Below are 25,216 nucleotides of genomic sequence, written 5' to 3' on the forward strand. Positions count from 1 at the left end.
GTTATATCCTGATATAGTGGAGCTGATAGGTTCTGCTGTCCATACATACATGCTATAAAGCGATTGTTCTGCCAACCATTTTCTCCAGTCTCAGAAAACTTCTAGTAGCTTGAAAAATGTAGTAAAAGTGACTCAAGTATTCTAGAATTTGCAAATTTATGGCAAATATTAGGGCAAAAATTTGCAATATTTTGCAAATACGAATATTGCCTATGCTGCTCATCACTATTCTGTAACAAGTCAGACTTTGGGAGGAGAATCCATCATAGGAAGTGATAGGAAGAGTCCAGGGTCCTGGAGAACGGCCTCCAGACCTTCCAAGTGATGGAGAACCTGGAGATCAGCCCCCAATATGGTGAGTGATGTGTCATGTGACCAGTGACCAATAGTCATGTTGTAGGAGCCATGAGGAGGTAAGTAGGCACGTTGTACCAGGAGGAGAGCACATGGCCCCTGAAGGGTTTATTCCCTAAGTGTCTCTCTCCATCCACAGGAGTACACAATAGTGAAGAAGACATCGGGGGACTGTGTGACTCCCATCATCCATCTCCAGGAGTCAGGAGGGCGGATCAGGACCCCTCACCCCATCACAGAGCCTCCCCCTCACCCCCTGATACATGAGCAGAAGATCCTAGAACTCACCCACAAGATGATGGAGCTGCTGACTGGAGAGGTGACACTGCTGGGAATGCTGGGAAATTCTCCAGTAACAGCACTGGAGGGGTCTGGGTGATGACGGTGTCATTGTGTTGTCAGGTTCCTATAAGGTGTCAGGACGTCACTGTCTATTTCTCCATGGAGGAGTGGGAGTATATAGAAGGACACAAGGACCTGTACAAGGAGGCCATGATGGAGGAGCACCAGCCTCTTATATCACAGGGTAAGAGCCGTCATGTGCAGTGTATACACGTGTGTGCAGTGACATGTAATGGAGGAGCACCAGCCTCTTATATCACAGGGTAAGAGCCGTCATGTGCAGTGTATACACGTGTGTGCAGTGACATGTAATGGAGGAGCACCAGCCTCTTATATCACAAGGTAACACCCGTTATGTGCAGTGTATACACGTGTGTGCAGTGACATGTAATGGAGGAGCACCAGCCTCTTATATCACAAGGTAAGACCAGTCATGTGCAGTGTATACACGTGTGTGCAGTGACATGTAATGGAGGAGCACCAGCCTCTTATATCACAAGGTAAGAGCCGTCATGTGCAGTGTATACACGTGTGTGCAGTGACATGTAATGGAGGAGGACCAGCCTCTTATATCACAGGGTAAGAGCCGTCATGTGCAGTGTATACACGTGTGTGCAGTGACATGTAATGGAGGAGCACCAACCTCTTATATCACAAGGTAAGAGCCGTCATGTGCAGTGTATACACGTGTGTGCAGTGACATGTAATGGAGGAGCACCAGCCTCTTATATCACAAGGTAAGAGCCGTCATGTGCAGTGTGTACACGTGTGTGCAGTGACATGTAATGGAGGAGCACCAGCCTCTTATATCACAAGGTAAGACCCGTCATGTGCAGTGTATACACGTGTGTGCAGTGACATGTAATGGAGGAGCACCAGCCTCTTATATCACAAGGTATGAGCCGTCATGTGCAGTGTATACATGTGTGTGCAGTGACATGTAATGGAGGAGCACCAGCCTCTTATATCACAGGGTAAGAGCCGTCATGTGCAGTGTATACACGTGTGTGCAGTGACATGTAATGTAGGAGCACCAGCCTCTTATATCACAAGGTGAGACCTGTCATGTGCAGTGTATACACGTGTGTGCAGTGACATGTAATGGAGGAGCACCAGCCTCTTATATCACAGGGTAAGAGCCGTCATGTGCAGTGTGTACACGTGTGTGCAGTGACATGTAAAAGAGGAGCACCAGCCTCTTATATCACAGGGTAAGACCCGTCATGTGCAGTGTATACACGTGTGTGCAGTGACATGTAATGGAGGAGCACCAGCCTCTTATATCACAAGGTAAGAGCCGTCATGTGCAGTGTGTACACGTGTGTGCAGTGACATGTAATGGAGGAGCACCAGCCTCTTATATCACAAGGTAAGACCCGTCATGTGCAGTGTATACACGTGTGTGCAGTGACATGTAATGGAGGAGCACCAGCCTCTTATATCACAAGGTATGAGCCGTCATGTGCAGTGTATACATGTGTGTGCAGTGACATGTAATGGAGGAGCACCAGCCTCTTATATCACAGGGTAAGAGCCGTCATGTGCAGTGTATACACGTGTGTGCAGTGACATGTAATGTAGGAGCACCAGCCTCTTATATCACAAGGTGAGACCTGTCATGTGCAGTGTATACACGTGTGTGCAGTGACATGTAATGGAGGAGCACCAGCCTCTTATATCACAGGGTAAGAGCCGTCATGTGCAGTGTGTACACGTGTGTGCAGTGACATGTAAAAGAGGAGCACCAGCCTCTTATATCACAGGGTAAGACCCGTCATGTGCAGTGTATACACGTGTGTGCAGTGACATGTAATGGAGGAGCACCAGCCTCTTATATCACAGGGTAAGAGCCGTCATGTGCAGTGTGTACACGTGTGTGCAGTGACATGTAATGGAGGAGCACCAGCCTCTTATATCACAAGGTAAGAGCCGTCATGTGCAGTGTATACACGTGTGTGCAGTGACATGTAATGGAGGAGCACCAGCCTCTTATAGCGGATCCTTTTCCCTTCAGAATGCATTAGGGCAAAACCGATCAGTTTTGGATTACTTCTGAGAGCCCATGACGGATCTCACAAACGGAAAGCCAAAACTCCAGTGTGAAAGTCGCCTAAGTCGTTGGTGTCTCAATAAAATGTGAGAAAATTTGTAGTAAAATTCTTGTCTGGCATCGGCTTTAAATTGCTGAATGTGATCCTGTTGTCCATCACTTAACGTGGTTGTCCGGTTTCAGAGCTGAACCCGGACATAACCTTCTTTTCACCCCGGCAGCCCCCCTGAGGCTAGCATCTCATGCTCCGATGCGCTCCAGGGCACGGGCTCTTTTGTTTTCAATCACACACTGCCGGCCGTAAACTTCCGCCCGGCAGTGTGTTCGGTGACGTCACCGGCTCTGAGGGGCGGGCTTTAGCCATTTTACTGGCTAGAGCAGAGCTAAATCCCACCCATCAGTGCCGGTGACGTCACCGGATCTCCAAAAAATGCCTTTGCCCTGCGCGATTTATCCCAGGGCAAAGGAGAGCATGAACTGCTCCGATGCTCCTGTCAGGGGGGCTGCTGGGGTGAGAATGGAGGGATGTCCACGTTCAGCTCTGACCCAGACAACCCCTTTAAGCGATTGAATTTGTACAGAGACACTTGCGCTGCCGTCAGGTCTTTCTCTGAGGCTGATGTATTCGCCTAGATTGCCGCTGCCTGGTATTAGGGGTGAGCGTCCAACCTACTCTCACCGATCATGAATGGCGCTGGCACAGAGAGGGTGGGGGAGGGTAAAAAACAATGCATATATACAGGACACTAATTATCAAGTCTCTACCTGTATCTGATAGATGTGATGTGATCCCGTTGTTCCAAGAAGCGCTGTGTAGATCTGATAGGACGCTTCTTGCTCTAACTCACACCTCGCGCACTGCCCCGGCCGGTAGCTAGCGCACGCGTGGAGGAGCCTGCAGGGATGAGCTCAGGAGCGTCTTCGTGTGACGTCACAACCTCGCTCTGGGGGCCTCCAAGGGACAAATGCCACCAACGCGTTTCTGAACCTACGGGTTCCTTCGTCAGGGATGATTCATGGTACAAGTCCTGGGGGTTAAATAGGTTTCCCGTTCCCATAATCATTCCTGCAGTGTCTGCTCAGAAACCTAGGGCCACACCACTTATTACTGTACGTCCTCCCAGCCCATTATTACATAGGGCCACACCACTATTCACTGTACGTCATCCCAGCACATTATTACATAGGGCCACACCACTATTCACTGTACGTCCTCCCAGCCCATTATTACATAGGGCCACACCACTATTCACTGTACGTCATCCCAGCCCATTATTACATAGGGCCACACCACTATTCCCTGTACGTCCTCCCAGCCCATTATTACATAGGGCCACACCACTATTCACTGTACGTCATCCCAGCCCATTATTACATAGGGCCACACCACTTATTACTGTACGTCCTCCCAGCCCATTATTACATAGGGCCACACCACTATTCACTGTAAGTCCTCCCAGCCCATTATTACATAGGGCCACACCACTTATTACTGTACGTCCTCCCAGCCCATTATTACATAGGGCCACACCACTATTCACTGTACGTCCTCCCAGCCCATTATTACATAGGGCCACACCACTTATTACTGTACGTCCTCCCAGCCCATTATTACATAGGGCCACACCACTATTCACTGTACGTCCTCCCAGCCCATTATTACATAGGGCCACACCACTTATTACTGTACGTCCTCCCAGCCCATTATTACATAGGGCCACACCACTATTCACTGTACGTCCTCCCAGCCCATTATTACATAGGGCCACACCACTATTCACTGTACGTCATCCCAGCCCATTATTACATAGGGCCACACCACTTATTACTGTACGTCCTCCCAGCCCATTATTACATAGGGCCACACCACTATTCACTGTACGTCCTCCCAGCCCATTATTACATAGGGCCACACCACTATTCACTGTACGTCCTCCCAGTCCATTATTACATAGGGCCACACCACTATTCACTGTACGTCCTCCCAGCCCATTATTACATAGGGCCACATCACTATTCACTGTACGTCCTCCCAGCCCATTATTACATAGGGCCACACCACTATTCACTGTACGTCCTCCCAGCCCATTATTACATAGGGCCACACCACTTATTACTGTACGTCCTCCCAGCCCATTATTACATAGGGCCACACCACTATTCACTGTACGTCCTCCCAGTCCATTATTACATAGGGCCACACCACTATTTACTGTGCGTCCTCCCAGCCCATTATTACATAGGGCCACACCACTATTCACTGTACGTCATCCCAGCCCATTATTACATAGGGCCACACCACTATTCACTGTACGTCCTCCCAGCCCATTATTACATAGGGCCACACCACTATTCACTGTGAGTCCTCCCAGCCCATTATTACATAGGGCCACACCACTATTCACTATACGTCCTCCCAGCCCATTATTACATAGGGCCACACCACTATTTACTGTACGTCCTCCCAGCCCATTATTACATAGGGCCACACCACTATTCACTGTACGTCCTCCCAGCCCATTATTACATAGGGCCACACCACTATTCACTGTACGTCCTCCCAGCCCATTATTACATAGGGCCACACCACTATTCACTGTACGTCCTCCCAGCCCATTATTACATAGGGCCACACCACTATTCACTGTACGTCCTCCCAGCCCATTATTACATAGGGCCACACCACTATTCACTGTGCGTCCTCCCAGCCCATTATTACATAGGGCCACATCACTATTCACTGTGCGTCCTCCCAGCCCATTATTACATAGGGCCACACCACTATTCACTGTACGTCATCCCAGCCCATTATTACATAGGGCCACACCACTATTCACTGTACGTCCTCCCAGCCCATTATTACATAGGGCCACACCACTATTCACTGTGAGTCCTCCCAGCCCATTATTACATAGGGCCACACCACTTATTACTGTACGTCCTCCCAGCCCATTATTACACCACAGTGAATAGTGGTGTGGCCCTATGTAATAATGGGCTGGGAGGACGTACAGGGAATAGTGGTGTGGCCCTATGTAATAATGGGCTGGGAGGACGTACAGTAATAAGTGGTGTGGCCCTATGTAATAATGGGCTGGGAGGACGTACAGTGAATAGTGGTGTGGCCCTATGTAATAATGGGCTGGGAGGACGTATAGTGAATAGTGGTGTGGCCCTATGTAATAATGGGCTGGGAGGACGTACAGTGAATAGTGGTGTGGCCCTATGTAATAATGGGCTGGGAGGACGTACAGTAAATAGTGGTGTGGCCCTATGTAATAATGGGCTGGGAGGACGTACAGTAAATAGTGGTGTGGCCCTATGTAATAATGGGCTGGGAGGACGTACAGTGAATAGGGGTGTGGCCCTATGTAATAATGGGCTGGGATGATGTACAGTGAATAGTGGTGTGGCCCTATGTAATAATGGGCTGGGAGGACGTACAGTAATAAGTGGTGTGGCCCTATGTAATAATGGGCTGGGAGGACGTACAGTGAATAGTGGTGTGGCCCTATGTAATAATGGGCTGGGAGGATGTACAGTAAATAGTGGTGTGGCCCTATGTAATAATGGGCTGGGAGGACGTACAGTGAATAGTGGTGTGGCCCTATGTAATAATGGGCTGGGAGGACGTACAGTGAATAGTGGTGTGGCCCTATGTAATAATGGGCTGGGAGGACGTACAGTGAATAGTGGTGTGGCCCTATGTAATAATGGGCTGGGAGGACGTACAGTAATAAGTGGTGTGGCCCTATGTAATAATGGGCTGGGAGGACGTACAGTGAATAGTGGTGTGGCCCTATGTAATAATGGGCTGGGAGGACGTACAGTAAATAGTGGTGTGGCCCTATGTAATAATGGGCTGGGAGGACGTACAGTAAATAGTGGTGTGGCCCTATGTAATAATGGGCTGGGAGGACGTACAGTGAATAGGGGTGTGGCCCTATGTAATAATGGGCTGGGATGATGTACAGTGAATAGTGGTGTGGCCCTATGTAATAATGGGCTGGGAGGACGTACAGTAATAAGTGGTGTGGCCCTATGTAATAATGGGCTGGGAGGACGTACAGTGAATAGTGGTGTGGCCCTATGTAATAATGGGCTGGGAGGATGTACAGTAAATAGTGGTGTGGCCCTATGTAATAATGGGCTGGGAGGACGTACAGTGAATAGTGGTGTGGCCCTATGTAATAATGGGCTGGGATGATGTACAGTGAATAGTGGTGTGGCCCTATGTAATAATGGGCTGGGAGGACGTACAGTAATAAGTGGTGTGGCCCTATGTAATAATGGGCTGGGAGGACGTATAGTGAATAGTGGTGTGGCCCTATGTAATAATGGGCTGGGATGATGTACAGTGAATAGTGGTGTGGCCCTATGTAATAATGGGCTGGGAGGACGTACAGTGAATAGTGGTGTGGCCCTATGTAATAATGGGCTGGGAGGACGTACAGTGAATAGTGGTGTGGCCCTATGTAATAATGGGCTGGGAGGACGTACAGTGAATAGTGGTGTGGCCCTATGTAATAATGGGCTGGGAGGACGTACAGTAAATAGTGGTGTGGCCCTATGTAATAATGGGCTGGGAGGACGTACAGTAAATAGTGGTGTGGCCCTATGTAATAATGGGCTGGGAGGACGTACAGTGAATAGGGGTGTGGCCCTATGTAATAATGGGCTGGGATGATGTACAGTGAATAGTGGTGTGGCCCTATGTAATAATGGGCTGGGAGGACGTACAGTAATAAGTGGTGTGGCCCTATGTAATAATGGGCTGGGAGGACGTACAGTGAATAGTGGTGTGGCCCTATGTAATAATGGGCTGGGAGGATGTACAGTAAATAGTGGTGTGGCCCTATGTAATAATGGGCTGGGAGGACGTACAGTGAATAGTGGTGTGGCCCTATGTAATAATGGGCTGGGAGGACGTATAGTGAATAGTGGTGTGGCCCTATGTAATAATGGGCTGGGAGGACGTACAGTGAATAGTGGTGTGGCCCTATGTAATAATGGGCTGGGAGGACGTACAGTAATAAGTGGTGTGGCCCTATGTAATAATGGGCTGGGAGGACGTACAGTGAATAGTGGTGTGGCCCTATGTAATAATGGGCTGGGAGGACGTACAGTAAATAGTGGTGTGGCCCTATGTAATAATGGGCTGGGAGGACGTACAGTAAATAGTGGTGTGGCCCTATGTAATAATGGGCTGGGAGGACGTACAGTGAATAGGGGTGTGGCCCTATGTAATAATGGGCTGGGATGATGTACAGTGAATAGTGGTGTGGCCCTATGTAATAATGGGCTGGGAGGACGTACAGTAATAAGTGGTGTGGCCCTATGTAATAATGGGCTGGGAGGACGTACAGTGAATAGTGGTGTGGCCCTATGTAATAATGGGCTGGGAGGATGTACAGTAAATAGTGGTGTGGCCCTATGTAATAATGGGCTGGGAGGACGTACAGTGAATAGTGGTGTGGCCCTATGTAATAATGGGCTGGGATGATGTACAGTGAATAGTGGTGTGGCCCTATGTAATAATGGGCTGGGAGGACGTACAGTAATAAGTGGTGTGGCCCTATGTAATAATGGGCTGGGAGGACGTATAGTGAATAGTGGTGTGGCCCTATGTAATAATGGGCTGGGATGATGTACAGTGAATAGTGGTGTGGCCCTATGTAATAATGGGCTGGGAGGACGTACAGTGAATAGTGGTGTGGCCCTATGTAATAATGGGCTGGGAGGACGTACAGTAATAAGTGGTGTGGCCCTAGGTTTCTGAGCAGACACTGCAGGAATGATTATGGGAATGGGAAACCTATTTAACCCCCAGGACTTGTACCATGAATCATCCCTGACGAAGGAACCCGTAGGTTCAGAAACGCGTTGGTGGCATTTGTCCCTTGGAGGCCCCCAGAGCGAAGTTGTGACGTCACACGAAGACGCTCCTGAGCTCATCCCTGCAGGCTCCTCCACGCGTGCGCTAGCTACCGGCCGGGGCAGTGCGCGAGGTGTGAGTTAGAGCAAGAAGCGTCCTATCAGATCTACACAGCGCTTCTTGGAACAACGGGATCACATCACATCTATCAGATACAGGTAGAGACTTGATAATTAGTGTCCTGTATATATGCATTATTTTTTACCCTCCCCCACCCTCTGTGTGCCAGCGCCGGTATCCCACAAATATTTATAGCAATCACCCTTTAAGCGATTATCTGCTCATCCCCTTCAGACTGAACGTGTGACTTCTAGCAGTAATTGCATGTCCCAGAATGTTCCAGCTGCATTAGAGCGTGTTCACACAGGGCACATTTATTGTAGACATTTCCATGTATTGGGTTGTTTCTGCAGCAGGTGCATGGTTTATTACAAGCCACAGTCAGGGTAGCGGGACAGTCACAGAAATATCAGGGCAGTATAAATACCCCACAAGTGACCCCATTTTGGAAAGAAGACACCCCAAGGTATTCCATGAGGGGCATGGCGAGTTCCTAGAATATTTTTTTTTTGGCACAAGTTAGCGGAAAATTATTATTTTTTATTTATTTTTTTACTCTTACAAAGTCTCATATTCCACTAACTTGTGACAAAAAATACAATTTTTGTCACAAACATTATATGTAAAATGACACCCAAAACACATTGCCCTACTTCTCCTGAGTACGGCGATACCACATGTGTGACACTTTCTTGCAGCCAAGATGCTCGGAGGCCGAAAGTCCAACGAGTACCTTTTAGGAGGACATTTTTAGGCATTTGGATACCAGACTTCTTCTCACGCTTTAGGGCCCCTACAATGCCAGGGCAGTATAAATACCCCACATATGACCCCACAAGTTTCCGCTAAGGCTACTTTCACACTTGCGGCAGTACGGATCCGACATGCTGTTCACCATGTCGGATCCGTCCTTCCGCTATTTCGCCGTGCCGCCGGACCGCCGCTCCGTCCCCATGGACTATAATGGAGACGGGGGCGAAGCTCCGACGCAGCACGGCGAAAGCCGCCGGACTAAAAAGTCCTGCATGTCCGACATTTTAGTCCGTGGATCCCTAAAACACATACGGACGTCTGAATGGAGCCTGACAGGGGGGTGATCAGGGAGTCTATATGGGGTGATCAGGGGTTAATAAGGGGTTAATAAGTGACAGGGGGGGGTGTAGTGTAGTGTGGTGCTACATACAGAGCTGCCTGTGTCCTCTGGTGGACGATCCAAGCAAAAGGGACCACCAGAGGACCATGTAGCAGGTATATCAGACGCTGTTATCAAAACAGCGTCTAATATACCTTTCTGATGTTAAAAAATCACATCTACAGCCTGCCAGTGAATGATCGCTGCTGGCAGGCTGTAGATCAACTCGTTTACCTTGCGATCCTGTGAACGCGCGCTCCTGTGAGCGCGCGTTCACAAGAAATCTCACGTCTTGCGAGATGATGCCCCGATGCGTTTAGGAGGAATAACCCGGCTGCCCGCAGGATGCATCCCTGCGTTAGGCGGTCGGGAGGTGGTTAAAATTCCACATATAGAAACAACAGGCAAGTTCTGCAGGGGCGGGGCTTAAGATGTTCCATTGTTTCCAGACATGGTCAGACTTTTCAAATTGTTTTGTTTAGTCATTATTAAATATTCCTGCATGGCAAGACCACTTACTGTTATCTCACATATATATATTCTTATTATTATAGCCAAATTTACCACCCTAACTCCTCCCACAGTTTTTACACTACATAGACAGTAATATACCGAAACGTGCGGATTGTTCCCGATTGGTGTGCTATTACTTTGTGAAACGTTTCGCTGAATGGTTCACGAAATATCAGCGTTTTTGTGGTGAAATTGGTCCCATAGGAATGAATAGCGGAATGTTCAAAACTAGAGTGGGAGCTGAAAAATCAGAACATGATATATAAACTGCCACCACTCCCTCATTTTCATGCCCACCTACACAAATCTATCAAAACGTTCAGCTATCCCTGCTGCTACTAAGCCATAGTACTGATAGTTTTCACAATATGACCATTTGTTTGCAACTCACGCCGCCCATTGACATTCATTGAAACTCCACTCTAGCCACCTCAAGTTTGAAGGGCAATTTCTAAACTGCAACTGTGCCTTCATTTTTTATATTTCAGAGACATACCGGTACTATGAATCAAAATGTAGGTCTGGGTCTTGTGATTCTCACAATATAAAGCTCTCCGCTGTAGGAACCCAGGTGTGTGAGCAGCTAGCAGAGTGACAAAAGCTAGAGTGTGAGCTTAATAATCAGGACATGATTTCTAAACTGCCACCACTCCCTCATTTTCAAGCCCACCTACACAAATCAGCTGCTAATGTTTTTATAAATGTATGTTTTAATGAAACTGTGAAGCACTTTGGGCAACAACATTGCAATTAAATGTGCTATATAAATAAATGCTGAAATGCAACTTTAAAACAAATTTTCATTTTTATCTTAACAGAAAATCCCAGTAAGAAATGTAAAAATGTCATGTTACCACTAGATGAAGATATCCAGCAGTGCTCTTCAGGAGAAAACCTCATTACCCTTAATGTACATCCTGGACTTCACAGTACAGATCTGTCATATAATCCTCCTAATTATGAGGAACCTTCTCCTGACCAATCACAGATTATTACCGCAAGTACAAGTCAGAAAAGGATTAAAAGGATTCATTGTGGTAAAGAATCAACAAACAGCTCAGGACTTTCTACACACCGAAGACGTCACAAAGGAGAGAAAATGTATTCATGTTCAGAATGTGGGAAATGTTTTACAAGGAAATCCCATCTTGTTAAACATGAGAAAATTCACACAGGAGAGAAGCCATATTCATGTTCAGAATGTGGTAAATGTTTTACACGGAAATCGCATCTTGTTGTACATGAGAGATGTCACACAGGAGAGAAGCCATATCCATGTTCAGAATGTGGTAAATGTTTTACACGGAAATCACATCTTGTTAAACATGAGAGATGTCACACAGGAGAGAAGCCATATTCATGTTCAGAATGTGGGAAATGTTTTACACAGAAATTCAATCTTGTTATGCATGAGAGAATTCACACTGGGGATAAGCCGTATTCATGTTCAGAATGTGGGAAATGTTTTACACAGAAATCATATCTTGTTATACATGAGAGATGTCACACAGGAGAGAAGCCATATTCATGTTCAGAATGTGGGAAATGTTTTACAGATAAATCAAGTCTTCTAAAACATAAGAGGAATCACACATGAGAGAAGCTACATTTAGATTGAGAAAAATGTTTTTGGTTCTAAAGCCATAATTAGGGGTCATTAGTGAAGTCACACAAGAGAGAAGCCATAGGGCCGCAATATAATGAAACAATATATCACTGGGTCATAGACATTGTTTTAATTTCAGGTTGTATATTTGGATATAAAAGTTTAATTGATGTCACATAACGGCTTCTATAAAACATCTGATAAATCCTGTTTAGGAAGACATATATTCTGTTCATGACTTATAGTTTAAACCTTACAGTTAACCATTTCAGCCCCTGAGGGTTTTTTGCATTTTCGTTTTTTACTACCTACCTTTCCAGGAATTTTTTATTTTTACGTTTACATAGCTGTATGAGCGCTTGTTTTTTGCGGGACAAGTTGCATTTTCTAACTCCACCATTTAATATTGCAAATGATGTAGTGGGAGATGGAATAAAATTCGATGTGGGGTGAAATGGTAAAAATAACGCAGTTACACAACAGTTTTATGTTTTGGGTTAAAAGTCTGAGATCATTGTTACCGCCAGTCACGGACATTAGCTGCTGGTGTTTGCTGTATGAAACAGCAGGCACCTGGCAGCTATGGCGCATGTGAGAGCTTATTGTTCCTTCTGGATATAAAGTAATAAATTCTCAACCTTCCTGATCTCTTTACTCCAGGCTAAATAGATCTCAGGACATCTGGAAATAGAGATGATATTCAACATTACAGTAAAGCTCATAACAGACACTGGAAGGAGGAGACGTTATTATATTTAAACAAATTCTGGAGTCTCCAGCATCCGAAAAAATCTGTGTCGTCTTTATTTCAATTCCGGTTAAAAGTACATCGGTAAGACTTCACCACCCTCCACCACAGGTTAACATGTTTCACACGCAATGTTCTTAATCGTAACCTTCTGATGTGTGCAACACCTAGGGGGAAATAGTCTTTGTCCACCAATGGAAAGGAAGGGGGGGGGGGGACAGGTGTATGTGGACAGAGGAACAATTAACCCTGGGTTGCACACCTCAAAATCTACTTGCCACCAATAACATGATATTTAACATCTCAAATTCGGTGCATATATTAAATGCCATTTTCTGCTAACTAGCTTGCTCATATACACAAAGCTACTCTGCAGACAAGTGAAATTAAAAACACAAAATAAAAATACAAAGGCGTATCTTGAATACAGTAAAAAAAAAACACACCTCCAGGAAAGCCGCAATGTGTGAACAGTCTCCTAGTTCCAAATCTAGGCGGAGATCAATTAATACCCTAATCTTGGTAGGTGCTCAGACTATAAATGACTGGGTTTTCAATTCAATGACGATATGCCCCTCTAGGTGCAGTTCTCAACCTAGTTCAGAGCCATTATTAATATAGATGAGCGAATCCGAATTTCCTCACGCTTTGTGGTAACGAATCACATTTTTTCCTAAAATGGCTGCTGTACGTGTGAGGACATGGGGCAAGAAAGTCTGGGAAGGCGGGATCACCCATAATGCCATGCATGCAGCCAATCAGCAGCCAGCCAGCCCTCTGATGTCACAGCCCTATAAATAGCCGCAGCCATCTTGGATTCTGCCATTTTCCAGTGTACTTAGTGCAGGGAGAGACGTCAGCAGGCGCTAGGGACAGTGCTAGGAGAAACCACATTGTGCTAAAGAAGTGATTTTAAAAGTACTGGGAAAGATTAAACAAGATGTAGGGAAAGGATAGGGAGGAATCATTTCACAGAGTTTATGTAGAACAGGGTTCGGTAGGAGAGGTTACAGCCTGGGTAATAGGAACAATCCTATTACACCTTGCTGCACTGACTGGGGATCCAAATAGCCATTATACAGCTCTGTATTTCCAGCAAACCGTTCTTGTTATTGGGGTGCAAGTGCTGTTTGATACTGCCATTAACAGGGTTTATTACAAGGAAATATTTCAACAGTACGTCTTATTTGCCCTTATTTGCCCTTGTGCAGAGCAGTTACATGTTGTGAAACACTTTTTGCCGTGTATTAGTGGCAAAAGAAAAATATATACGCCACTATAGGCTTTTCAACATATAACTCCAGCGCTGAACGGCAAATATAAGTGGAAAAAGAAAAACATTTTTGCCGTTCTGCGCTGCAGTTATATGTTGAAAAGCCTATAGTGGCGTATATAAGTGGAAAAAGAAAAAAATATTTGCCGTTCTGCACTGCGGTTATATGTTGTAAAGCCTTTAGTGGCGTATATGAGTAGAAAAAGAAAAATATATTCACTGTTCAGCGTTGCACTTATATGTTGAAAAGCCGTTTGTGTAGTGGAAAAAAATTAGGTCCTAATTGCCGTTTAGCGGTGCAGTTATATATTATAAAGCCCTGTTTGCTGTGTATTAGTGGCAAAAGAAAAATATTTTCGACGTTCAGCGGTGCAGTTATATGTTGAAAAGCCTTTAGTGGCGTATATGAGTAGAAAAAGCAAGATATATTCGCAGTTATATGTTGAAAAAATGATGCTAGTTTCCTACAAAGGTGTGCTGTTGCTTGTTTGGCAATTTTGTGTTCCAACTTTTGCTGAGTTCTGGATTTAATCCTTCACTGCCTGATTTCATCTCCATTCTTACCCTGAGCCACTGGTGTCTATTGACCTCTGTTCATTTTGCTCACACTGATCATTTTGTTGTCAGGAAGATAAGCCAGTGGCATAAAAGTCTGAAGGAGACAAATGAGCCTGGAGACAGAGTATCCAAATAGTATAGAGGAGTCCAGAGGGGGCAGAGAAGCCTGGGGGGGGATGGAACAGAGGAGCCGGAAGGGCAACAGAGAAGCCTGGAGGAGATAAAGAGGTCTGGAGGGGCGCATAGAAGTCTGGAGGGGAACAGAAAAGCCTAGAGCAGATAGAGGGTTCCAAATGATATAGAGGGGTTCGAAGGGGACAGACGTGTCTGGAGGGCACAGAATAATCTTGCAGAGGCTTGCTGTTCTCTACCTGTTCTGAACACACGCACTCTTATTTGAGCCAAGTGTGTATGTGTATGGAAAAGTCATAAAGCTAGACACAGGGAGAGTGCAGAAATGGGGCGGACTACAAGTACCAGATATCAGACACTCAGCAATAGCCGTTCACCTTCTACAACACAGACAGGTCCTGAGCTGCAGCACGTGATTCTCCACAGGTCCTTGGTCCAGCTATTCATTTATTGATGTGCCTTGATTTTCTCTACTCCTGTCATGGTGCGGTGTGGGTGGAAAACTCCACAACAAGCACAGGAGGGAAGGGGGAATAGAAACTAGGCCTTGAAACTAGGGCAAAGGAGCAGGTCACCTCCTATAGCAACCCTAGTGCAAGTCCTGACTATTAGTATGAACAGACCTCGATGGTAGGAAAGCTCATACACCGGAACCTAGGGCCCTAACTTACCCTGTAGGACCCTGGTAATAGTGCCAGGACTTGAGACGACCTGTTCCTCCACCAGAAGGATTAACAGGAGTCTCCCTCAGGCCTAGTTACAAAAGACAGGGAAATACAACAAACAAAATACAAAAGGGGAAGACGACACTTAACTTCAAATGGAGCAAAGGAAGCGCCAGGAGCTCAACCGAGATCCAACAACCAGCTAACCCAGAGTCCAGAAACTGAAGATATAAACTTCACCCCCAAGAGAGAGAAGCAGGAATCAATAAGAAAGGATAAATGACAACACAAGCAAACCTAAAGCAAGGGGTGTGGCCATTACCAAAACAACACAGACACAAATTGATCCACAAGGAACTTGTCAAATCAGAACACGTGTTGCCAGTCTTCCTGATCTCCTGGCACTTGTCATGGGAACGTGCATGATAGTATCCCCCCTTTTATGGGTGACCTCCAGGCACCCAGGACCGACCTTATCCGGGTGAGACCTGTGAAAAGCTTTCACCAAACGACTGGCATTCACGTCAGATGCCGGTACCTACATCCTTTCTTCTGGTCCATAACCCTTCCAGTGGACAAGACACTGAAGAGATCTATGGAGAACTCGAAAGTCAATTATCTTGGCGATCTGGAATTCCAAACTACCATCCACCATGACAGGAGCGGGTGGCAAAGAAGACGGCTCCAAAGGTTTAACATATCTCTTCAACAAAGATTTATGGAACACATTATGAATTTTCAGGGCCTCAGGAAGTTTAAGACGAAAAGCTTTAATAATGGCCGTGATCTTATATGGACCAATAAACCTTGGACCCAACGTCCAAGACGATACCTTCAACTTAATGTTTCTTGTGGACAGCCACACAGAATCACCCACACTTAGGTCCGGACTATTCATTCGTTTCCGGTCAGCCACACGTTTATACTTGTTGCCCATATTCTTCAAGTTATTTTTACCGCCATATAAATGACAATGATGACGTAAAAACATTCTTCCTCAGGGATACCAGAAGTATCAGAACCAGAAAATGTGCCAAACTGCAGGTGAAACCCATATGCCCCAAAAAAACGGCGACTCACCAGTGGACTCCTGTCTACGATTATTTATGGCAAACTTTACCAAAGACAAAAAGGAGGACCACCTTCTGGTTCTCAGATACAAAACATCTCAAGTAAGTCTCCAGACTCCGATTAGTGCGCTCCATCTGTCCGTTTGACTGAGGGTGAAAAGCCGAAGAAAAGAACAGTTGTACCCCCAGTTGAGTACAGAACACCTTCCAGAATCTGGAAACAGAGTCCCACGATCAGAGACCACGTCAGAGGGAATGCCATGGAGTTTCACAATGTTATCAACAAATACTTGTGCAAGTGTTTTAGCATTAGGTAGGCCCGGCAACGCTATAAAGTGCACCAGTTTACTAAAGAGATCAACTACCACCAGAATAACTGTCTTTCCTGAAGAATTAGGTAGATCAGTAATAAAATCCATGGATACATGAATCCATGGTCCGGACGGGATGGGTAACGGGAGTAGAGATCCAGAAGGCCGAGTATGTGTCACCTTAGCACGTGCACAGGTACTACAGGCTGACACATAGTCCTTAACACACCTATGCAACCCCCGTCACCAGAATCGGCAGTGGATCTGCATCCAGGGTGTCCTGTAAGAACCATACAATGATGTTCCTCAAACACCTTGTGACGCAATTCCGATGGCACAAACAGTTTTCCAGAGGGACAAAAATCCAGTGTGTCTCCGCGGGCCTCTAACACCTTCACCTCTAGGTCAGGGTAAAGAGCGGATGTCACCACCCCTTCCGACACTATAGGACTCGGATTTTCAAATTCCTCACCTCCAGGAAAACTATGTGACAAGGCATCTGCCTTGATGTTCTTAACCCCAGGATGATAGGTGACAATGAAATTGAATTTGGTAAAAAACAATGACCAGGGGCGTGGCCTGACTGTCATGACGTGAGGTCGCATGTTGCTTCAGCTCCAGTGGTATCCTGGATTTATCCTGGCCATCGGCATCTTTGGACCCTGTGTTTTCTACCTGGAGACCCCCTGAGACACCCGGCGACCAGCCTGATTAACACCTGCCTGCCTGTCTAATTCCGGACTTTGCCTGCCTGTTTGTCTGGGTGAGGCCCTCATACTTCTCGGCACCCTGGACTTCAGATCTCTCTGTGAGAGTGCGGGGGGAACGTTGTGCTGCCGTTACCCTTGCCGAAATCTGAGAACCGACAGAGCTTGGAGCTACAGGTTTGTGCGGCTCCCGGTTACCTTCCAGCAGCATAGCTGACTTCGGGTTCCGCGCTTGTTATACAGCAAAAGCGCCATTTTGGCCGCGGCGCTGGATGCAGCTACACCTCCCCTCTGCTACCTGCGCTGTAAGGAACAGCTCTCGTTTCTTCTCCCACCTTCCTCCTCCTGAACTGCAAGAGGGAGACAACTAGTTTGGAGAGACACTGATCTAGGGCATCACCGAGGTACCGTCCTCTGACCTGGGGAGAGTGCACCTTCCAGCTATAGACCGCAAGTGACATGGCTGGTGCTCTACTGCTCCCAGAGAAAGGGTGACTGCTGGAGGGCTGTTACCTCTATTATAAGTGAACTTGCGATCGTTTTATGGGCCGCAAAACGGGCACCCCTGAGCCTTCTATTCCGCCTAAACTAATGTTGGATAACATGAGTCAGACGGAGAATCAGGAGGATGGGGCCTCCTCTGAACGAGCGGCGGTGGATCTCTCTGCGGTCATGGTGGCCATCACTAATTGCCAGACGGCCCTTACGGTCAAAATTGATCATGTCCAGGCAGACCTCACCCGCCTCAGACATGACATCGACAAGATACGAGAAAGGACGACTGAAGTGGAGAGGAGGTTGGGGAGGTGGAAGATGGGGCACAGCGTGAAGATTCTGCGGTGCGCACTCTCCAAAATCAAATCAAGAATCTGATAGCGAAAGTGGAGGATGCCGAGAACCGCAACAGAAGGAATAATATCCGCATTATGGGGCTACCTGAAGAATTTACGGAGCGCCTTGTCAAGCAAGCTCTTGACCCCATCAGTCTTTCGGTGAATTTTGCAGTGGAACGGGCTCACAGGATCCCCACCCGACCTTTGCCTCCTGGGACCCCGCCACGGCCTTTCATTTTCAAAGTCCTATACTATAGGGACCGTGATGCAGTGCTGGCGGCGGCCCGCCGCTTGAAGGACATTAATTTTGATAATGCTCGGATCTCCTTCTACCCGGACTTTTCTACAGAGGTCCAGAAACAGCGAAGACAGTTCACGGCAGTGAGACCCCGGCTGCGAGAGAAAGGATTTGTCTACGCTATGATGTACCCAGCGCGGCTCAGAGTGCAAGACGGAGATTCTGAGAAATTTTTCTCTACCCCAGAAGAAGCATCTGACTGGCTCGACCAGTGGGCTGAGTATATTGAGACTTGCGGGTTGGGGGTCTCGGCCTATGCTTAAGATGGCCATGGTATAGAGTGGAGCTGAGTGTGATAAGATTGTTCTGCTACCTGGGTTCAGTTTAGTGGTTTACCTAGGGCTGCAGGGTTTAGAACGGGTCTCCTGTCTTCCTACCTACTAGTAGTACTACTGGGGTTTGGGTATCTAGGCTCGGATATGTTGGGGTCATCTGGGCAGGGTGGGGGGTATAGCCTGCTGATCAAGGCATGTTGGGATGTTTACACCTTATTTCAGAAGGTTTTGTATAAATGTGTTAGTGTATGGCTTGGGTGGTTCGGTGTCCTCTAGAGTCATAGCAATGCCCTTCCGCCATGATGACGGTCTGTCGGTTTGTCTCCTGGAATGTCAGGGAACTTAATGACAAACTTAAACGGTCCCTTGTTTTTAATTTTCTAAAGAACCATGACCCCGATGTGCTGATATTACAGGAGACACATCTGCAGGGGCAGAAACTTCTGGCGCTGAGGAGGCCCTGGGTGGGAGCGGCATATCATGCTGTGTATAACTCCAGGGCTAGAGGCGTGTCAATTCTGGTGGCGAAGTCCCTTCCATTCCGGTCTTACTCGGTCCAGCCTGATTTGATGGGACGTTTTGTGATTCTTCACGCTGCAATCAGAGGCATTGACTACCTTATAGTAGGAGTTTATGTGCCCCCCCCCCCCTTCCAGAGGGAAATATTGGATGAGATTATAAAACTAGTAGCGACGATGCCCCCCGTGCCTCTGATTGTGTTTGGAGATTACAATGCGGTCCTCAGTGGAACCCATAGTGACGCGTTGAGGTGTTTGCTCTAACGGAGGGTTGGAGGTATCTGCATCCTGGGGATCGTCAGTATTCCTGTTACTCTGCCTCTTATGCTGCACTCTCCCGGATTGACTTAGTGTTTCTCAGTAAAGACTTGCTATCCTCTCTGGCGGTAGCAGAATATTTGCCGAGAGGCATCTCTGATCATGCCCCCTTAATGGTAACCCTAAGGTAGCCTCTTGCTCCTGCCGAAAGAATATGGAGACTTAATAGCAAATGGTTGGAGGTTTTACCAGTAGCTTGGGCTGCACAACAAGGCATGAAAGAATACTGGGAACATAATGAGGGCTCAACTGATCCGTTAGTGGAGTGGGAGGCTTTTAAAGTGGTATTGCGCGGCACCTTGATTCACGCGATAGCATCACATAGAAAGGAGTTAGGCGCCACTAGAGTTAAGCTGGAAGAGGAGGTGGTAGAGAAAAGAGTATGATTACACAAAGGATCCCAGTGAAGAGAATCGTAGAGTATAGGACGAGGCACAGAGGAAGCTTAGTTTACACTTAACAGAGTACACCCAAAAGAGGCTTCTGTTCCAGAGACGCCTGGTGTTTTCAGACGGAGATAAAAACGGGAGTGCCCTGGCGTTTCTGCCTAGAACAGAGGTGCCACAGACGGTAGTTCCTCACATTACTTGTGGGGATGGCTTGAAGGTATTTCGGCCTGGGGATATCTGTGAACACTTTGTTCAATTCTATACCGATTTGTATAGTGCTAAAACTAGTTCGTCCCCAGGGGAGATCAGATCATTCCTTCAATCTATCCCCCTTACACCTTTGGCTAGGGCAGATAGGACGTATTTAGAGGGACCTATAGAGGAAGGGGAGATCAAGGCTGCGATTGAGGATATGTCGGCAGGGAAGTCACCCGGTCCGGACGGCTTCCCGGTAGAATGGTACAGATTGGATGTCGATCTGCAATCTTCACGTTTGCTTCAACTTTTTAACTATGCCTATGAATCCGGTGGGTTGCCACCATCCTTTGGAGAGGCCACCATCGTAGTGATTCACAAGGCTGGGAAGCCTCCGGACCAGTGTGCGTCGTACAGGCCAATATCCCTTCTGAATACGGACGCTAAAATCTTAGCCAAAGTTCTAGCGAAGCGACTTAGTGGGGTAGCCTTATCCATTATTGACCCGGACCAATCGGGCTTCATGCCCGGAAAGACAACTGATATAAACCTCAGGAGGTTATTCACAAACTTGCAGGATAGACATGATAACGCTGGCTCAAGGGTTCTGGCGTCTCTTGATAATGAGAAGGCCTTTGACTCTGTAGAGTGGCACTTCATTTGGGAAACGATGTACCGTCTTAAATTCCCTAATTTTTTTATCAAGTGGGTACAATTGTTGTATCAGGCGCCTACGGCACGTATCAGAGTGAATGGAGCGATTTCCCGTTCCTTTAGGTTGTATAGGGCACCAGACAGGGGTGTCCTCTATCCCCATTATAATTTGCCCTTATAATGGAACCCCTTACCCAGCTGATCAATAACAGTTCTCTGGTAGAGGGGTGGTCGATAGCCGGGGTACAGGAGAAAGTGTCATTGTACGCGGATGACCTGTTGGTGTACTTGGCTGACGCTGGTCCATCCTTAGAAGCCCTGTTAGATTTGGTAAATGGGTATGGTAGGTACTCAGGATTGCGGGTAAACTGGGCTAAGTCCAGTTTATGTAAGATAGATGTAGAAGAGGACATAGATATTTCACCGGTGTCTCCCCTGAGAGTGGTGGATAGTTTCCTTTACTTAGGGATTTGTATTCATAGGGACCCAAGGCAGTTTTGCCATTTGAACCTGAGACCCACTATGGAATATGTCACGCGCAAGTTGGAAGCCTGGGAAAACCTCCCCTTGACCCTTGTAGGCAGAATCAATATCATTAAGATGGTATTGTTACCCAAACTACTGTATGTGTACAGAGCAGCACCTGTGAGGATCCCTAAGTCGCACTTCGACGCCTTAGACAGAGGTATGTCCCGTTTCCTATGGCATTATCAAACCCCAAGATTAGCAAGGAAGACACTGAAAGCTTTGTATTCGCAAGGGGATTGCAATTACCGGACATGTACATTTATTATGTAGCAACCCACTTGATGTATGCATCTTGGTGGATCAGGGAGGATGCCAACAACCCGCGGTAGTGCTCGAGGCGGCGCTGGTAGGGTCCTACGAAGCTCTGACGAACCTGGCGTATAGGGGAGGTGGTGCTCTAGGCCCTAGAAAGTATACGGGAGCCATGGTGACGGTTATTGAGGCTTGGGTAAGGTTGTGGAGACACATATGGAAAATCATATGGGGGAAACCTGGTCCCCATACACCCCCCTGTGGCGTAATACACGTCTTCCCGAACTCTTGCACCTTTCGGACTTTGAGTTCTGGCCTCGAAAAGGTCTTAAGTATCTGACAACTGTATCATGAGGGGTTTTTTCACTCCTTTGAGAGCTTGCGGTCTGACTTCCTGCTGCCCCGGACGTGCTTCTACCGCTACCTCCAGTTGAGACACGCTTGTGAAAAGCAATTTAAATCCTTGTCTTTGAACTTGGATTGTGGCCCTCTGGAATCAGTAGCCAGGAGGGTGCATCCGTATAAACCAATTTCTTCCTTTTATGTAGAAATTGTAAAGATGCAAGAGTCTCCTATTCGGCGATCCTTCGTTAGATGGTTGGCGGATATCCCTGAGTTGGAAGACTCATCTGGAGGAGTGGCGTTTGGGGTGGAGGACGTCTGTTATAAGCGCTCGTGATCAGCTCATTCAAGTTAAATGGATGCATAGGGTATATTTGACCCCGCTGCGTCTTTATTATATGCGGCAACTATCGGATCCGGTGTGTGGCAGGTGTGGAGAGGCTAGGGGATCCTTCTTCCATATGGTTTGGCTATGCCCGGTAATGCAGGTATATTGGAAGGGGGTATGCAACTTCATCAATGCAAAGTTGGGGCTCCCAGGGATTTGTGATCCTATGGCATGTGTGTTGGGGCTAGTTTCTGAAGCGATTCCGTCTAAGTATAGTAGAGCACTGTTGCGACTATTAATGTTCTATGGGAGGAAGAACATACTTTTGAACTGGAAACCGCCTAAATGTCCTACTGTGGACCAGTGGTTGCACCTTATAAATAAGGACCTTCAGATGTACAAGTTGACATATGAAGCAAGGGGGGTACCGAATCGATTCGACAAAATTTGGGGCCTATGGGTGCAGGCTGAGGGCACGACTTGAGGGATTGTTGGAAGTGGAGACTGTACTACCCAAGTGTGGGTGTGTGAGTGTGGGATGAGTGGGTTCCGGTGTCAATCGTATGACGACAGTGATATCCATTCATTAAAGTTACTTTTATGTCTCCTGCTGTCAAGAAATATTTGAACAATTGATCTTACTGGAATTGCTTATGCTGGTGATTGTGCTATGTAGATTGTTCCCTTTCCCTTTGGGATTGTTGTACTTAATGCAAAAGTGTTAAATAAACGGCATTAAAAAAAACAAAAAACAATGACCATCTGGCTAGAGTTGAGCGGACACCTGGATGTTCACAAAAAAGTTCGAGTTCGGGTACCGAACTTGACCCCGAACCCCATTGAAGTCAATGGGAACCCGAACTTTTGAGCACTAAAATGGCTCTAAAAATGTAATGGAAAGGGCTAGAGGGCTGCAAATGGCATCAAAATGTGGTGAAGGGTATGGCAAGTGCTCTGCAAACAAATGTGGATAGGGAAATGACTTTAAATAACATAAAATTCATAAAAAAAATAAATAATAATCTTGATCTAGGAGAACGAGGTCCATATGGAGTAGGAGGTTGAGGAGGCGGTGGATGTGGCGGTGTAGGTGGAAGCGGCGGTGGAGTTGGAGGAGGTAGCCTACACTGCTTTTTGGTTTTAATTTTTTAATTTTTTTTTTAAATTAGTGTACACCCCAAAACATTGGGAAATATAACCTGTGATAACCCCCTCCAGTCGTGCTAAACACACGTTCAGACAATACACTGGCTGCAGGGCAGGCCAGCACCTCCAAGGCGTAATGGGCAAGCTCAGGCCATGTGCCCAATTTGGAGACCCAGAAGTTGCAGGGGGCGGAACAATCAGTCAGTTCATGTAGGCATGTGCAAACATATTGTCCCACCATGTCGCACGTCCCCGTGATGTTTACGATCCAATTTGATATCTGCTCTATCAACTTTCGATGTTCTTTTATGCGCCTACCATGGTGATCACGGGTAACGGGGAATCAGGGTTCCAGGCCGGAGAGGGAGCCTGAGAAAGGGATACCACATGCAAGGGAGGTCAATGGATGAAATCTGATCGGGTGGAAATGTGGGACAAGTTATTGAAGCAGAAACATGCAAGGAAGGCAGCAGGCGCACAGCAATTACCCATTCCCATCTCGGGGAGGTAGTGTTGATAAATAATACAGGACTCTTAAGATGCCCTGTTATTGGAATTATTAATTAAAAATGACAGGGAATGTCACTGCGGTATTTTGGACTAGGAAACGTTAGACAGGAGAGGCCCTGCTGCCGCTTTGTTGACTCTAGATAACTTCTGCCTGATTGCACGTCCCTGTGACATCCACCATCCATTTGGATATCTTCTCTATCAACTTTCGATGTTCTTTTCTGAGCCTACCATGTTGATCACGGTTAGCGGCGAATCATGGTTCCACGCCAGAGAAGGAGCGTGAGAAAGGGAGACCTCATCCAAGGGAGGTCAATTGCTGAAATGGGATGAAGCGGAAATGTGGGACAAGTTATTAAGGCGAAGGGTCGAAGGAAAGGCCCAATTAAAGACGAATTTAAAAAATTTCGCAGAGCAGGGGTTTATTCACGTCAAAAATTGTAAAATGTCAACCCAAGAATGTAACAGAAAAATTTGTGAAATTTATTAAGCTGTTGCAATGAGCCGGGGCGTGGTACGGTTACGCGGACGCCAAATTATGCTGTGGGTCCGGATATAGGTTATAGAAGTCTATAGTTTTTGTACGTGACGCCAATTGCAGCGTGCGCAGGGTATAGTCTCAGGGGCCTTTAAGGTGTTGCAACTCACGTACCAGGTTAGGAATGCCAGACTGGTGTAATGTCTCTGTATGGTAGTGGGTATAATGTCAACAGTGTCTCCTACCTTGGTACGGCTGGACTCCTGGATCCTGGCTCACTTGCAATACAATGAGTGTTGATAGCAGGAGTAATTGAGGGTTTTGGTAGCAATAATTGAGATCCAGACTTGGGATATAATTCAAACTGGTTTTTACTTGATGCAGCAGTAATCCATATGAGATACAGCAATAGTCTGAAGTCCCAGCAGGTATTGGCAATGTATGGCAGGAATCTATATCTTCTGCTTCTATCATATGCCTGGAGCTCTCTGCAGGATAAGTTGTCTGCTTGTGGCTCTGTAATGTGGCAGGAATTTATCTTCTGCACTATCTATCTTCTGCTGTATTGGGGACTGACTAGCTGAGGAGGAATTTGGCTTCTCCTGGTCTCTAGACGGTACTCACAGTTGTGCTCACAGGGTATGCTTCTTCCTGGAGTTCTGGAAGTGGCTCCTTGCTTTCAACCAGCTGAGGCTG

At 46.8% G+C, this 25,216-nt stretch overlaps 1 protein-coding gene across 1 annotated transcript in view; it reads left to right on the forward strand.

Annotated features, from left to right (window-relative positions):
• Positions 1-25,216, forward strand: part of LOC120990612 — a 658,216-nt gene that overhangs the window by 234,138 nt on the left and 398,862 nt on the right. Inside the window, 1 exon segment of the mRNA XM_040419532.1 lies at positions 11,560-11,951. Coding sequence (XP_040275466.1) covers positions 11,560-11,951 — 392 coding nt within the window.

The sequence above is a fragment of the Bufo bufo genome, chromosome 2 (assembly GCF_905171765.1).
Source record: "Bufo bufo chromosome 2, aBufBuf1.1, whole genome shotgun sequence".
Lineage (NCBI taxonomy): Eukaryota > Metazoa > Chordata > Amphibia > Anura > Bufonidae > Bufo > Bufo bufo.